This window comes from Calonectris borealis, chromosome 29 (assembly GCF_964195595.1).
Source record: "Calonectris borealis chromosome 29, bCalBor7.hap1.2, whole genome shotgun sequence".
NCBI lineage: Eukaryota > Metazoa > Chordata > Aves > Procellariiformes > Procellariidae > Calonectris > Calonectris borealis.
The window spans coordinates 4,160,435-4,174,900 of NC_134340.1; the positions used below are offsets into that span (position 1 = coordinate 4,160,435).

Below are 14,466 nucleotides of genomic sequence, written 5' to 3' on the forward strand. Positions count from 1 at the left end.
GGGGTTTGCCTCTGTTAACGTTTAAAAGGAAGAGCCTTTGCGCTGAAGTTTCCTGTTGATGTCTCTCTCACCTCTGTGTTTCTCACCTTGTCCTCCTCAGTACTCTCTCTGCAATGAGCCACTCATCGAACTTTCAAACTCCGGGGCCAGCGGATCCCTCTTCTACGTATCCAGCGACGATGAGTTTATCATCAAAACGGTTCAGCACAAAGAGGCTGAGTTCTTACAGAAGCTGCTGCCTGGCTACTACATGGTGAGTCGCTTGGGCGAGGCTTTCTCTGCAAGCTACGGAAGGGTCCCCCAAATGTACACGTGTGACGGATATTGTTATGTACTGCGCGGTAGGTGTGAGTGGAGGTTTGATCCGTGCCCCAGCTGAGCGGCAGCTTCTCTCTCCACTGTCCAGTGACAAAGACGGTTATGGACTAACACAAGCTCCCTGCGTATCGCGAGCCTGGCGTGCTGCGCAGGGCTCTTGGGTTGCACTTTGTGACTCGGACCCTTTTGGCGGATTGCAGGCTGCTTCGTGACCAGCTGAGAACTGTTCGTTGCTTCCTTGCTGCACAGCGTCACGCCTATGATGCTTTGTCTTGTACTTGTGTTTCCCTTCCCAGGACTATACTTGGTTCTGTCTGCAAAGATAAAGTATCCTGTTGAAGAACTCTGACTTTAAGTTTCTATATATAGAAGCAGCAGCTTTGGAAGTAAAGTATTAGTTTTATGAAAGTGGCTATAGCAAAAAAGACTATCAGGTCTGGAGCAAAATCAGATCCCACCCTGAACACGACGTGTGTGTGATCTGACTGCTCGTGCTTATGTCTAGCCTGGCCTTTACAAACCACCTCTGTGAAAGGGAATTTAGCCACGAGGTAGTCCTGCCGTATAGAAGTGCCTTAGGACTTTTGATGCTGTTGGGGCCACGAGCTGAATTCCTTAAACTGCTTCTGAACCCGCAAATATTTTTGCTGTGATTATATCCCAGAACCACATCTCTTTTCTTCAAAATTCTGCCTAGTGCCTTCTGCAGCCGCGAGAGTTTAGATCCATCTCTATGCTGATGTATTTAGCTTGACCTAAGTGCCAAATTTAAAAAGGCTAAGCACAAGATCTTCCTTTGCTCAGAAGCCTCCCCAGCTTAGCTTCTGTGTGGATGAGCAGCAACTCCTTCCTTCCTTCCTGCAATCTTTATCTGACCCATTCAGCTTTGCAGAGAGGTTATTAACAGCTGCAGACATCACCCATCTGTTCCCCATGTTCACCTGCCCTTGTCTCTTAGCTTCTTTGGCAATGGCTTTGAATCACGGCCAGCTCCATCTCAATACAGAAGCACAGGAAGGAGCAAATAACTCCTCTGCTGGCATGCGAATAACCAGAATGGCTTTGAAGGTATTTCTTTGTCTTTGGCGTTCCAGAATTTGAACCAGAACCCAAGGACGCTGCTGCCAAAGTTTTACGGCTTGTACTGTGTTCAGGCCGGAGGCAAAAACATTCGCATTGTCGTGATGAACAACCTACTGCCGCGCTCTGTCAAAATGCACCTGAAATACGACCTGAAGGGCTCCACCTACAAACGCCGAGCATCCCAGAAGGAGCGGGAGAAGGTCTTCCCAACATACAAGGACTTGGATTTTATGCAGGACATCCCTGATGGCCTCTTCTTAGACTCTGACATGTATAATGCTCTGTGCAAAACGTTACAGAGAGACTGTTTGGTAAGTGGAAGGGTGAAGGGCGGCATGGAGAGTTACTTCCTTTTTCTGAGCCTTTCCCACAAAAAGGAGGTGGGAGCTGCCACCCTTGTAGCCTCTGCTGGGGTGTTGACTTAGAGAACCCGGTTTTTTTGGTGATGGTGTGGACAAGAAGCAAGACCTGGACCACAGTTTCGTTCAGTGTTTCCAACCTGAATTAAACCCAGCACTGCCTCGAGAGGTGGAGGAACCCTCTGCCGAGGTTGAGCTCTGGAGCAGGGCAGGATCTGGGCAGAGGGGCGGGATCTCGACTGAGTCTGGTCTCCGGTTGTCAACTGGGCGGCCGTGCAAAAGACTCTTCTCCCCTGGCTTGGGTCCCCGTCTGCACAGGAGTACCCCGATGGCTTTCCTCTAACTCCCTTTGGCGACTGTAGATGAGCTGACTGTGCACGAGCTGTGGCTTAAAAGCCATCCCCTCAGTGCGCTTGGGGCTCCAGGCAAAAATGCTGAGTAGGCTTCTGAAAATGTCTGCTCTGACAGTTTCACTGGGCTTGCAGTAATGAGTGAGCCTTTGTTGACTTTCTGCCCAGGTCCTGCAGAGCTTTAAAATCATGGATTACAGTTTGCTTGTTGCAATCCATAACATCGATCTGGCGCAGAGAGAGCACGCGATGGCAGACGGGACATCCCAGACCGATATGCGGCGACCCGCTGCCCAGAAGGCCCTCTACTCGACAGCCATGGAATCCATCCAAGGAGAGGCCCGGCGAGGTGGCACCATAGAAACAGATGACCAGTAAGTCTGTGTCGGTGTTGCTGTTCCCAGTGAAATACTGCGAGGAGTGAGGGGTGAAACCCAAGCTTGGCTGATGGAGACTTCACTTAGATGCAGGCTGGGCTATACAGGATTGCTGTCAGACAAGGCAGAGGTCTTGATGTCAAATTTTGTGCTTTTGTCTTTGATTTCCCTTCCTCAACGCACAAAAGATTTTCTCGCCTTCCAGGTGGCATTTGAGAGTTCTCTGCCCGCCGGTTATTGGCAGCTCCAACTAGTTATTTCCATCCACCTCTAAGAGGCATAGTGAGTGCTTTGTTAGGTCGGGCTTAACAGCCCATAAAGTCCAGCTGCCATCTTAGTGTGGACGGTAGTAGATGGTCTTTACAGTTGCTTGGTCTCCTCTCGTGGATGAGTCGGGATTGATCCTTATCTTCAATTAAATGGTCACACGGAGGGAAAAGGGGCTCAGTTCTCAGGAGGTTTAGCTAACTTACTGCCATAGCGTTTGCTCTGACTTGTCTTCCCCGATGCGTCAGTAGGTGCCTCCCGCACGTAGACGCTTGTTAATGAGTTCGCGTAACATCCAGCCCACGCTAGGCTGTGTGAGAGAGGCAGCGGGGTGCGAGAACACCCTGTTTCATGGTTGTGCCCTGTCCTCTTCTAGGATGGGAGGCATTCCAGCCCGCAACGCGAAGGGGGAGAGGCTGCTGCTGTACATCGGCATCATTGATGTGTTGCAGTCCTACAGGTAAGAAACATTTAATAACAGCTTTGTATCGCCTGAGGGTAAAGACCATTTTCCGGCATTGTTTGCCCCTGCTTGGTTGTCAAGATTGGCTTTCAAGAAATAGTTAAGACAGAAATAAACGTGGTTGGTTTTTTTATTAACCACTTTCTATTTCCTTGAAGTTGGGCATTTTGGGATTAATTTCTGGGTCTTGCTTACTGTATTTACTTCATGTTCCCGGAATAGATTTACTCTTATGAAGTGGTTTTTGTATGCTGTAGTTGTTGTACACAGGCACTGTGCAGGAAGTGGCAAGGAAAAAACAAGTGGTGCCTTAAAATGGCCATAACCACTTCTCCCTGTAAAATGAAAAATAGCTGTAAGGCTTACCTTTTCTTCTATTTATATTAAAATGTAATGTGCAGAGGGTTACACATGTGAAGTCTCTGCTAAATGTCATTGCAAGTTAACTGCCCCTGATAATTATGCCTGTGAAACTCTCCCTTTGGGAGAGTGAACTGCAATCAGCCCTGGTGTCTGTGGAACGGCCGTAGAAAAATGGGACAATGAAGAGAATCCAAAGCCAAGTAGTCTGTTCGGGCTGTGCTGCCGCTGTGGTCAGAAGCCAGGCTTAGTACTGAGCAAGCATGACATGATACGGGGAGCGGGGACTTGCTGGGAAAATTGTTCTTCATTCTTTCCTGTGTCAGGTTTGTCAAGAAGCTGGAGCACTCTTGGAAGGCCCTTGTACACGATGGGGTAAGTAGAAAAATACCACTTTTTAACTTGTTTAGCAAGAATACCAGCATCTTGTTAAACTGTGCCTGCTGTCCTTGCTCCTTCTGGGCAAGAATCCTGGATATCTAAGGCATGTGTGTGTGTGCCCTCTTATATAAAAGTATTACTTTCTAGGTACTCTCAAAAAAGTTGGTTTTGTTAATGCTGGTCTCCTACTTGTTCATTAACAAGTATCGATTGCTTTGTATATAACCCCTACTGTTTGTAGCTAATCTGCTTCTCGCAGCTGCTAGTGAGAGCGGCTGTGAGAATCCCTGACTGTTCCTAGTCCAACGTAGCGTGTTTCAAGGCGAACAGCCTGAGAGAAGCTCATGCTAACCTTGATCACTTATTAATTCAGATTCACACGTTAATGTTTGCCCCTTGGACTTCTAGGACACTGTATCTGTGCACAGACCCAGCTTCTACGCCGAAAGGTTCCAACGGTTCATGTGCAACACAGCATTCAAGAAAATACCACGTAAGTACCTCTGCGCAGCTGTACCCTCGGCAATTGCCATGGTTTCTGGCTTCTCCTTGCTCAGCAGCTGTGGTTTGGAAAGGTGGACGACAGCGTGCAAGAGCTTTAGGAAGTCTGTTGTGCTGTGTCACCCCTTCCTTCCTCCTAGATTGTTCTTGCCTCACAGATGTGACCTTGTAGGAGCTGTTTCATCCATCAGCTTGTTCCTTCAGGGCACAGCCCTCGCGCCAGACTCTGTCACTGGAAAATTGCTGCGTCGGGTCTTTTATTCCTTCCTGAACGTGTTAGAAAAATGCTTTCTGTTTTTTTTGTTTTGTTTTTTTTTTTTTTTTTTGTCCTTAAGTAAAGCCATCCCCTTCTAAGAAGAGCCGGTCTGGCACGACAGTTCCTCGGCGGAGCTGCCAAGGAGGAGTGCCTTCCCAGTCGCACATGTCGTGCGAGACAAAAGCACAAGTAACGACAGAGGCGGATGTAGAGCAAGGTTGGTGCCTGGGCTAAAAAAAAAAGCCTACAGAAGTTATTTTTCAGCTTGTATTTGTCTAGTCAAAGCTTGCTGCCTCCCGAGCTGTGCAAGACGCCTCCACTTTGTTTTGCGGTCTTGCCAGTGGAGGGCCTGTTCTCTGGGGTTGTGGGTGCAAGAAACCAGACAGGGCCAAAAACTCATAAACACCAAATGGTCTTTGACAGCACCGTGAGAAAGCCTGGAGGAGCAGCGAGCCCTTAAAGGCTCGGCTGTTTCCAAGTATTCTGTTGCAACAAATGCAGGGCAGGATGATAAACCTCACGTTTCAGTAAAAGCCAGCCTTTACTCACAAGCAGGATAAGACCAGGTTGTGGAGGTGGGGAATTGTTTCTTCATGCGTCTTCATGGGATCTTTCAGCCTCGTCCAAGCATCCCCCGTGGGGAGTGGGCTGAGGCTGTGTGGCACTCCCGTGTGCCTGGTCTCTTCCCAACGGCTCCTGCCCGTGGGGTTTGTGTCAGGGGAGAAGCTGGGCTAGGCAGTCACGTGGAGACTTGGACTTGGAACAGAGCTGCGTGCAGGGCTGGTTCTTCAGTGCTTGGGTGTCTCGGGTGTCTTGGGTGGGATCCCGCACCCGTGGCTAGCGTGGGAGCTCGTGCCACACCATCCTGCTTGTGTGGGTGATGGAACAGTCTGTGCTTCAACTCAGGTTCCCACCTTGGTCGCCCAGATCTCCTGCCCAGGACCCTGCCGGTAGACGAAGCTAACAGCGATTCCATCGCAACAACCCTGTCCACTTCTTCCTTGGGCAGCGGAGGCCTCAACTCGCCCGCAAATAGGTAAGGCTCGTGCTGTTTCGGCGCATGGCAGGCCAGCGGCTCCGGCGAGTCAGGTTCGTGAGCTGTGGGAGGGCTCTGTGCTGCTTTATGGGACGTTTCGGTTTTTGGCATGCTTGCAGAAATACCCGTTTGAGTGGTCCGTGTGTTGTTAAGCAAGTTCAGTGCTGTCGGTTCAAGCATGTGCAAGGGGGGAGCATCGCTGTTCCTGCGTGCAGTCCGTCACAGATGACATGATCTTGCATCTTCTGCTTGGGCTGCGTGGAGGTCCCAGTGGCTTTTAGTTCCTTGTGTGGTCTGCATTTAATGGCTTTGTTCTGGAGTTGAGGTAATTGTGCTAATTAAAGTGAGTTGGTGAAATTGTCACTGCCAAAATGTACGTGAAGAGCCTTAACGCGGTGATGGGTGGTGCTGGAGATGACCCTCCTGCTGCTCTTTTCAGAGGGTTGGGCTCTCTTGCAACTTACTGATTGGGTCAGCATTGAGCTCCTACAGCTCCTGGGGAAAGGAGGCTGCAGGGATGTGCGCAGGTGCGGTTCAAAATGTCTCAGAAGCTGAAATGCATGGAGAGCCCCGAGGGAGCTGGTGGCTGCCTTTGAATGTTCCATTTCTTGCTGAAGTAGTAAGACTAGCAGGGACGAGGAGGAGCTGTGGTCAGAGGACGATCCCTTTCGTAGAAGTTGTTCTGAGGTGTTAACTTCTCTTCCTGGAAGCGATCGGAAGCCATCTTCCCCATTCCTGACCCACTGCCTGCACAGTGGCACTGATGGAAGTGTCTGCTCTCTGCGGAGCTGCAGGAGACCAAGATGCAATTGCAATTAACACCTCTTACTGCCTCTGTAAAACGTGGAAACTTCTTGGTAGGGATCCTAAACCAGAGCTGCTCCTTTCCAGTACGTCAGCATGCCTGAGGCGTTCTTTTTATTGACTTAACTGCGGGTCTCTCTCCTTCAATCTCTACGTAGGTCAGTGGGCGTACAAGTGCATAAAGCTGACAGCTCAGCAAAGGATTTGACTAGAACAGCTCCCGGCATCTTCCTGTCTAGGTGAGGGGAGGAACCAGACTTTGCCTGAAACCTTCTCCTGTCTAGAGGGTGCGCTCAGTGAGACTTACCCTGGGATTTGGCCTCACGCTTCTGGCTGGCCAGCAGTTACAGAGCTTCTGTACAGTCAGTTCACTCCTAAAATGCAGTGCTGTGACAGTGGGTCCCTGTGCCAAGGCTCAGCAGTCCTTAACGTGTCTGTCTGCTGAAGGGCTCAATGGTAAAACCTCTCAGGATGGCGTCCTCCTTACCCCGCGTGGCGCTGAGCACCCTTCTTGGTAAAAACGCGGGTTCTGGTAGGTAAGACCAAACCTGCTGCACAATTGGGTTGAGTCCCAAGTGGTTCCCCAGGTACAAAGCCTGATCTGCGTTTGCCCCAGGTACCTCTGGAGCGGAGCACGCCGCTTACCGTACCCTGCGGCTCTCGAGCATGTGGTTACCCTTTGCCAGCATCCCGTAAAACCATGTGCCAGCGCCAGACGGTGGTAATGAAACCCAGGAGGGAGAAGGGAGCAGTGTTTTCTCCCATGCGGGGCCTTGGGATCTGAGCTCCTTACATCAGACCTGTTCTCAGAGGCTTAAATCCACTTTTGTGACCTTGGGAGATCTGTAAAGCTCTGCAAACCCTGAAAAGGATGAAAGCGATTTGTGGATTATTGACTTATAACAACGCAACTTGTTGAATGGATTTAAAAGGTTTTTTTTCTTCCTCTCCACAGAAGCAGGCAGTCTAGCGGGGTGTTTACCACCCTTCGGGGAGGTAACCTGTTAAATCTCTGTAGTCCTGTACAAAGGGGAGAGATCTCACCCAAAATCTCTCCAGCTAGAGGTTCTGCTCTTCTAGGGGTGGGCGCAGGGGGAAGGCAGGATCTGTCCCGTTCCAGGTCTGCCTTAGGGACACGAGCTCAGGCCTCCCGTCCGTGCTACGACAACCTCGGTCTCTCTTTTGCAGCACGGCCTCACGCCTGCCTCAGAAATGTTGCCACGTGCCTCTGTTTGCGGTGTGCAACCTGTGTGTCGAAGACGTGCTCTCCGCGGTGGCGTAAGCGATACCGTGCAGGCGTGGGTGCCCTCGCGAGGCTGGGATTCCCCTGGTCCTCAGCCCAGCTCTGTCATTAACCTCTGGCAGAAGCGTGCTGGCGTTGGGGACGCCTAAACATCGGCACGTGCCGCTGGGAATGGAAGCTGCTGACCGGCATCCTGTGGCAAGGGGTTCCAGAGGGTGATCCCCTCTGCCTGAGAGGGGCACGTCTTTTTCTCCTAAGCACTGTAATTTAGTGGTGGACTTGGCAGTGTTAGGTTAATGGTTGGACTGGATCTTAAGGGTCTTTTCCAACCTAAATGATTCTATGATTCGTCCTGCAGCCCTGCATTAGGACAGTGCTGCTTAGGGCTAATTAAGACAAACCTCAAGGGCTATGTGCGCTGTAACCAACACTGAGCATCCTCGCCTTTAATTTCTGCGTAGGTCAGAAGCAGCGAGTCACCAGGTAGAGAGCTCGGCAGAGGAGGAAGCCAGAGCAGCTCAGAGTAACCGGGCGCATAGGTGAGGCACGATCAGGCAGAGAGGGAGCTGCGCCTTCCCGGCGAGGGTCCCCATGTCGCCATTTGGGTGTTGATCCAAGGGTGTTGGCGCGGGCGACGTGTAGCCTGATGACTGAACAGCTCAATGCTTCCTGTACTTGGGCAACAGGCAATCGAATACCCACTAATTAAGGCACCCACTGCAAGCAGGCTGTGACAAGCCCTGGGTGTTAGCTGCAGGAGGGCCAAGCGGGTCATGCCGACCGTAGGCAGTCCTGAAACCTCCTCTGTTAGTCGCCAGTGCACGGGAGAGCCCTGACCGCTTGCCCTAGGTGAAGTACACGCTGGCAGACTTGACTTCTCACTCAGGGGGCAAGGAGGGAAGCTGCGGTCACCATATCCTCAGTGGGAAGTGGGGAAGGACCCAAGCTGGGAATTGGAGTTCCTCAGCCAGCAGGTTGCAGCCTTTTAGCTGTAGGATTGTGAAAGAAATGGGAAAATAACAGGGGGTATTAGAGTAAAGCAAGTCGTTTTCCGTGCCCCACCTTTTCTCCTTGGCGATGTACCAGGTGCTCGGCATGCCCGTGTTCTACAGCCTGCTGTCAGGCTATAGCTCGCATTCAGAGCGTAAAAGGTTTGTAAAAGGTTTGCCAGGGGCTTTTTCAAACAAGGCTGCCTCTGGAAGGGCTGAGACTCGCTGAGCTCTGGTGCTTCCTGGATTCTTTGTCCCTGGACTGTTTTCACCCAGGACCATCTCTATGTTGATGAGGTGCTTGAAGGCTTCTGTAAAGAGGTGCTGCTGCTTGGCTGGACAAAAGATCCTCGTTTCTAATGTCTGAAGTCGCCATCGACTAGGGGGGATGATTTTCTAGGTGGTGTTTTGGGTGCCTGGCCCAGCAGGGATTGTGTTGCCTGTGCCTCCATATTAAACCTGCCTAACAAACGCCTTTGTGCCGTGCTGGGACGTTCCGTTGGCTGGGGACAGCAGGGCAGCCCTGGAGATGTGACTTATTGACAGCTCACTTTTAAAAACTGCTTTACAGGTCTCCCCCTTCTGTTTCCCCAGCGGCTCCCCAGGGCCTTCCATACCCGAGCGCTCCGCAGAGCTGAGAGAGCAGCTTGAAGACCTGCAAGAGACAGAGATAAGCTTTGTGAGTACTGCCTGGTTAGGAGGAAAAGAGCGGCTCTGGAGGCGGATGGAGAGTTGTGGGGTTACGTGGTCCCTAGTTGTGCTGGGAACGCGGACACTGAGCGGGGTGTGTGTCGACCAGAGCCGGAGCAGATGTGCTTCATCCCCCCGGTATGCGAAGGCTCAGCCTGCCTTGTGCTAGGCACCGTTCGTGCTCTTAGTGGTAATCTGCTGCCCCAACTGCCTTAAATTAGATAAGCAGGAGGCAAAGCAGAGACGTTCCTCTTTCCTGAGGGCCCAGAGTGGGTCTGATGACAGAGATAAAACGGGGTGAAGTTGAGCAGGCTCATCTTGCTGTCCCTGCGGCGGATGATAAATACTCACAGACCCTCCTGTTTTAATGTAAGATGGTGGTTGGGGTAAGGCTGAACTCAACAGCCCCCTCCACTCTGCCTCTCCCAGGGCAGAGAAGGTGTAGGGGAAGACCAGGCAGGAGACCTCCTGCTGCTCTTCCTCAGAGGAAGGCGGACCCCTCCCCAGCATCTCCCCCTCTTCTCTCTTCACAGTGAAGAAACACCGAGACCGCCGCGATGGAAGCAGATTGTTCTGTGGTCTGTGGAGTCTGACAAACGTTCAGCCCCTGTTGCTGATTTATTATATTTTTTTTTTAAAAGAAATCTTATCTGGACAGAAACCTAAAAGCTGGAAGGCTGGGCTACACCTACTGGGATAGTATTAACAAAGACCGAGCCAGCACGGCTGGGCCTCGGGCACCTGGAAATCTCACAGCAGAGCCCACCACTGTGTCCCTGCTGTCCTCCTTTCTTTGAAGCCTGGCGGGAGCAAAGCCGGCTGTCGGGAGGAGGAGGAGGAACTGCTCCGCGTGGGCTGAAGCCCTCTGGAAAAGGGACCTGACTTTCAGGGAGTTAGCTGCTTACGATGCCGACACCACAAACCTTGCGAGAACGGGCGACTCTTCGGAGTTACTGGGGGGGAAACGGGCATTAGAGCCTCGTTGGGGCAGTTTGCGACAGAGCAGTGTGGTTTTATTTTGTATTTTAAACAAGTTTCTAATTTAAATGTTTCTCTGAATTCAGTCATATCACTTCTTTTTAGTCCTGCAATATAGTAATTTTTTTTTTAATAAATATGGTTTTTTTTCAGTGTTCCACCATAAAGTATCTCATGTGAGAGAGGCAGAAAGGGGGAGCAGAAGCTGCGCTGACCGTGGACGAGCTCCTCTCCCCCGCCAGCCGCTCCTGGCTGCCGGAGCCTCCTCCATTTTCAATCTTGCATCGCCCTGAGACAGCGACGAGAAGAGCTAGGTGCCGCGCTGTGTTGCTCGGAGGACTTTGAATGTGCGAAGCTTTTAAGATGTCAGGGAGGTTTTGGATTGCTTTGTCCCCCAGTTTTTAAACGAAGCCCTTTCGTCCCTTCCCCGCCAAGGGGGATCTTTGTAAGGGGCGCACTTTTTTTAAAGTATTTCTTAAGCAAACGGACCAAACCCAGCCTGCTCCGTTCCCTCCCCCTGCCCTCCGTCCTGCTCTGGGCACCACGAGCAAAACCGTTCCCATTTTTATAGCTCGGCTCCCTTTTGATATCTTGCCTGTATCGTAGCCGCGGTCGACACCAGTGCTCCCGGCGGCTTGAAACTGAGATTCCTACGTAAATGGGACGGACTTCTGCCTCCACAAAAGTACGGGGCGTTTTGAGTCCGATTTTGAACAAAATAATAAGCTGAAAGGAGGGATTGTTCTGCCATTTCCCTGCGGCGACGCCTGGCCCACGCCGGCTGCAGGCGCTTCTCTGGAGATCTCGGAGCAGATGTTGGACTGATCTTTATTTTCACTAAATGCTTTTTTTAAAGAAATGAAGTGACTGTTCCCCGTGTTCCCGGTGGGTTAGAATCCTCCGTTCTTTTTTATATATATAAAAAAAAGTAATTTAAAGTTTGCCCTTGTGGGTAGTGCAAGGGGTTTCTATACTAATTAGCAATGATTGCTAAGGAAACAAAGAATGTAGTGGTGTAGAAAGGGATTTTTTTAGTTGATGTTTCAGAGCCAAGTCTCTTCCCACCTTCCACTTCAAGCTTTTAAAGTGGATGCGACACAAGCTGATATTTTTTAAGAAAAAGCATTTTTTTTTTTAAATTCTATTTTTTTTTTTGAAAGACCAAGCGGAATGGCCTTACTCCGGGTATCCGGATCCCCAGGGGGTTGGTGGAGCGCGAGGACGGTCCCTGTTCACAGACTGTTTGGTTCTCAAGGGCTCTCAGACCTTCCGACGCCGATTAACGTCAGGATGAGACCCGTGAGCGGGAGGACGTCGGCTCGGGGACGCCTGCGCCGTCTCTGCTGGATCTCCCCGTCCCCGTCCCTCTCCCTCCGGCTCGGTCCAGCAGGTTACACTTTATAGCTGAAGTAACTGTCTATATTAGACACTTGTTCGTATCTTCCCTCCTAACCCTTGGTTGGTTGGTTGGTTTGTTTGGGGTTTATTGGGTTTTTTTGTGTTTTTTTTTTTTTTTTTTTACCAGGAGGGAAGAAAACCAAGTCTCAATTTTTTTTCATGATTTAATATTTATGAAGTTGTATTTAAGTGTTGGTTTTTCCTTTTCCTGGGGATAGTTATTCCGCGAGTAGGGAGGTGGGGGGGTGGCGTTTATATATGGACCTCTGCTTTGTAATGGGTTTCCAGAACTGCTTCTTTTTTTGTGCGCGTGTCTCAAAGTGGCGGCGGCGGGTTTTGACGTCTTTTTAAACACCCGAGCGGCTTTTCTCCAGCGCGGGGAGGGGACGTCGCTTCTCCGGCCACACCGGGGAGGGATCGGGGAGCAGCCGACGCCGCTGTGACCTCCGGATCGACGCCGGGTGACGGGCTGGAGCGCGGATGGACTTCTGTCCTGCACCGGCATCAGCATCGCCACCGCCGGGACCCCCCGGGAGGGACGGACCTGTCCCCCCGCCCCGGGGAGCGGCTCGCGCCGTGACCGTTGTCCTTTCGGCTGTGTAACGCTTGTGGCCTCGTCCGCTGTTGGAACCACGCTGTCTCTTGGACGCGCAATACACGGTGTGCTGCTGAACCCACCGCCGCCTGCCTCCTCTGTCCGGGGACCCCGGGGGCGGGACGGGACCCCCGGCAGGGGCACGGGACCCCGGGGGGTGTCCGGGGGGCGGCGGGGGGACAAGGGCAAGCGGAGGCTAATTGTTTCTGCCCCATCAGGGGGGTGGCGGAGGGAGGGGACGGTCCCCGGGCGGGGGTCTTTGCCTGGTGGCCCCGGGGGAGGTCTCCGCCATCACAGTCTTCGCGGCACTACAGCTCCCAGCGTGCCCCGCGCCCGCCGCGACCCACCTCGCAAGACGGGGAGCGGCGATTGGCCGGTAGCCTAGAGCCAATCGGCGGGCGGCTTGTTTGGCCGGGTCCGGACCGGTCTGAGGGAAGGAGGCAAGATGGTTCTGGAGAGCACCATGGTGTGGTGAGCGGGCGGGCCGGGCCGCGGCGGGGGCTGCTCTCCCCGCCACCCTCTCCAGCCGCGCCACAGCCCGCGCCGAGCCCCCGGGGCCGGCCGGGGCCGCCGCGGGTTTCCCTGAGTCATCCCGGGCGGCGGCAGGGCCAGGCCGGGCCCGGGCCGGGGGGAGGCAGGGCCTGGGGGGGTGGTGTAGGACGTGGAGAGGCAAAGGTGGGGGGCTGGGGAGAGAATTGGGGTGGGGGGAAGATGGGGGGGAGGGTGGTTTAGGTTGGGGTGGGGTCAAGGGGGTGGTGAAGGTTTTGGGTACTCAGGGGAGAGGGTGGGTGAGGCTGGGGGCTGTCACGGAAAGTGGGGGGGTAAATGGGAGAGGCTGGGGTGAGGAGGGGTCTGTTGGTGGGGAAAGCTCCTGGCTGAGGCGAGAGCCGGGTGAAGGGGCTCTTGTAGGCGCCAGCGGGCGGGGGGGCTGGCAAGGCGTGGAGCAGAGAGGGGCACTGGGTGGGCAGAGGAGACCCCAGTAAGGGGATGGGGTGAAGAGCTGCGATGGGGAGCCGTGGTGCCAGGCGGTGCTGCGACAACAAACTGGGATCACATTCCAGTGGAGGAGGGCCAGAGCGCAGACCCGGACAGTGCAGCCCCAGCCCTGCCGGAGCGCCGGGCGGGTGTCCCTGCGTCGGCCGCTCGGGCTCGGGGCCTTTACCCCGCACCTCTGGGCTGGGGCGTGGTGGGTGGGTGCTCGGGCGGTCCTGCGTGAAGTGGCCGTCATCTCTGTTATTGTTGCTCAGCATCGGTGTTGAGGTAAGAGGGTTTTGTCCCTGGGTGCCGAACGCAGCCAGGACTGGAAGCGGAGGTGAACTTTGATGTGTCATTCTTATTGCAGCAGCTACAGTCCTGTTATTTTTTGGTTTTGGTGTTTAAGAAGGCCATGGTAGAGAAAACCAGTGAAATCTGCCGAGGTTCTGTTGTTTCCTTGGCTCTCTACATAGTCCCATAGCTGTTGGGGTAAAGATATTACCATAGCCTGACTTGCTGACCGTATATCGAAGTCCTTCGTGTTTTCTCAGGGTAACTGTTTGCTTACCTACGTTTAAGGGCATTAAAATGTGTCGCTGCTCCTTGTGTTGTCCTGGAGAGTGTGAGGAATCCACTGTTACTCCGTGAACAGTAAGCTGCAGTTCGGGTGGCCTCAGGAGGTCTCTTCGTGTCTTTGTGCCTGAGATGACGCTCAGCCACTGCCGCCTCCTCGCTCCCCAGCTCGTGACGGGCTGTTTGGTGTGGGCCAGAGGAGAGGTGGCCCAGCACGAGCCCGAGCCAGTCCTGAGTGGGGAACCTGTGGCTGTAGGGTTAGGGAAACAGGCGCAGGTGGGGTTTTTTTCGGAAGAAACATTTCCCCTGGTGTTAAAACTAAAAAATTCTGGGAGTACTCCTCAGGGAAGTCTTAATTTGGGGTGATAATAAACTCTCAAGCTCTTATTTAACTAGTCCTCCTTCCTGGGGTCTCTTTCCTGAAGGCTGGCCTAAGAGAAGGGCTTTTTCTGCCTGCTCTGTGCTATATT

At 52.8% G+C, this 14,466-nt stretch overlaps 1 protein-coding gene across 1 annotated transcript in view; it reads left to right on the forward strand.

Annotated features, from left to right (window-relative positions):
- LOC142094109 (putative PIP5K1A and PSMD4-like protein) overlaps positions 1-14,466 on the forward strand; it is a 36,045-nt gene that overhangs the window by 16,398 nt on the left and 5,181 nt on the right. Inside the window, exons 5-18 of the mRNA XM_075175947.1 lie at positions 101-253; positions 1,413-1,712; positions 2,279-2,484; positions 3,131-3,214; positions 3,904-3,952; positions 4,367-4,451; positions 4,795-4,932; positions 5,622-5,751; positions 6,714-6,794; positions 7,744-7,833; positions 8,260-8,337; positions 9,382-9,641; positions 11,657-11,754; positions 12,834-12,919. Coding sequence (XP_075032048.1) covers positions 101-253; positions 1,413-1,712; positions 2,279-2,484; positions 3,131-3,214; positions 3,904-3,952; positions 4,367-4,451; positions 4,795-4,932; positions 5,622-5,751; positions 6,714-6,794; positions 7,744-7,833; positions 8,260-8,337; positions 9,382-9,641; positions 11,657-11,754; positions 12,834-12,919 — 1,838 coding nt within the window. The remainder of the gene's footprint in view (positions 1-100; positions 254-1,412; positions 1,713-2,278; positions 2,485-3,130; positions 3,215-3,903; positions 3,953-4,366; positions 4,452-4,794; positions 4,933-5,621; positions 5,752-6,713; positions 6,795-7,743; positions 7,834-8,259; positions 8,338-9,381; positions 9,642-11,656; positions 11,755-12,833; positions 12,920-14,466) is intronic.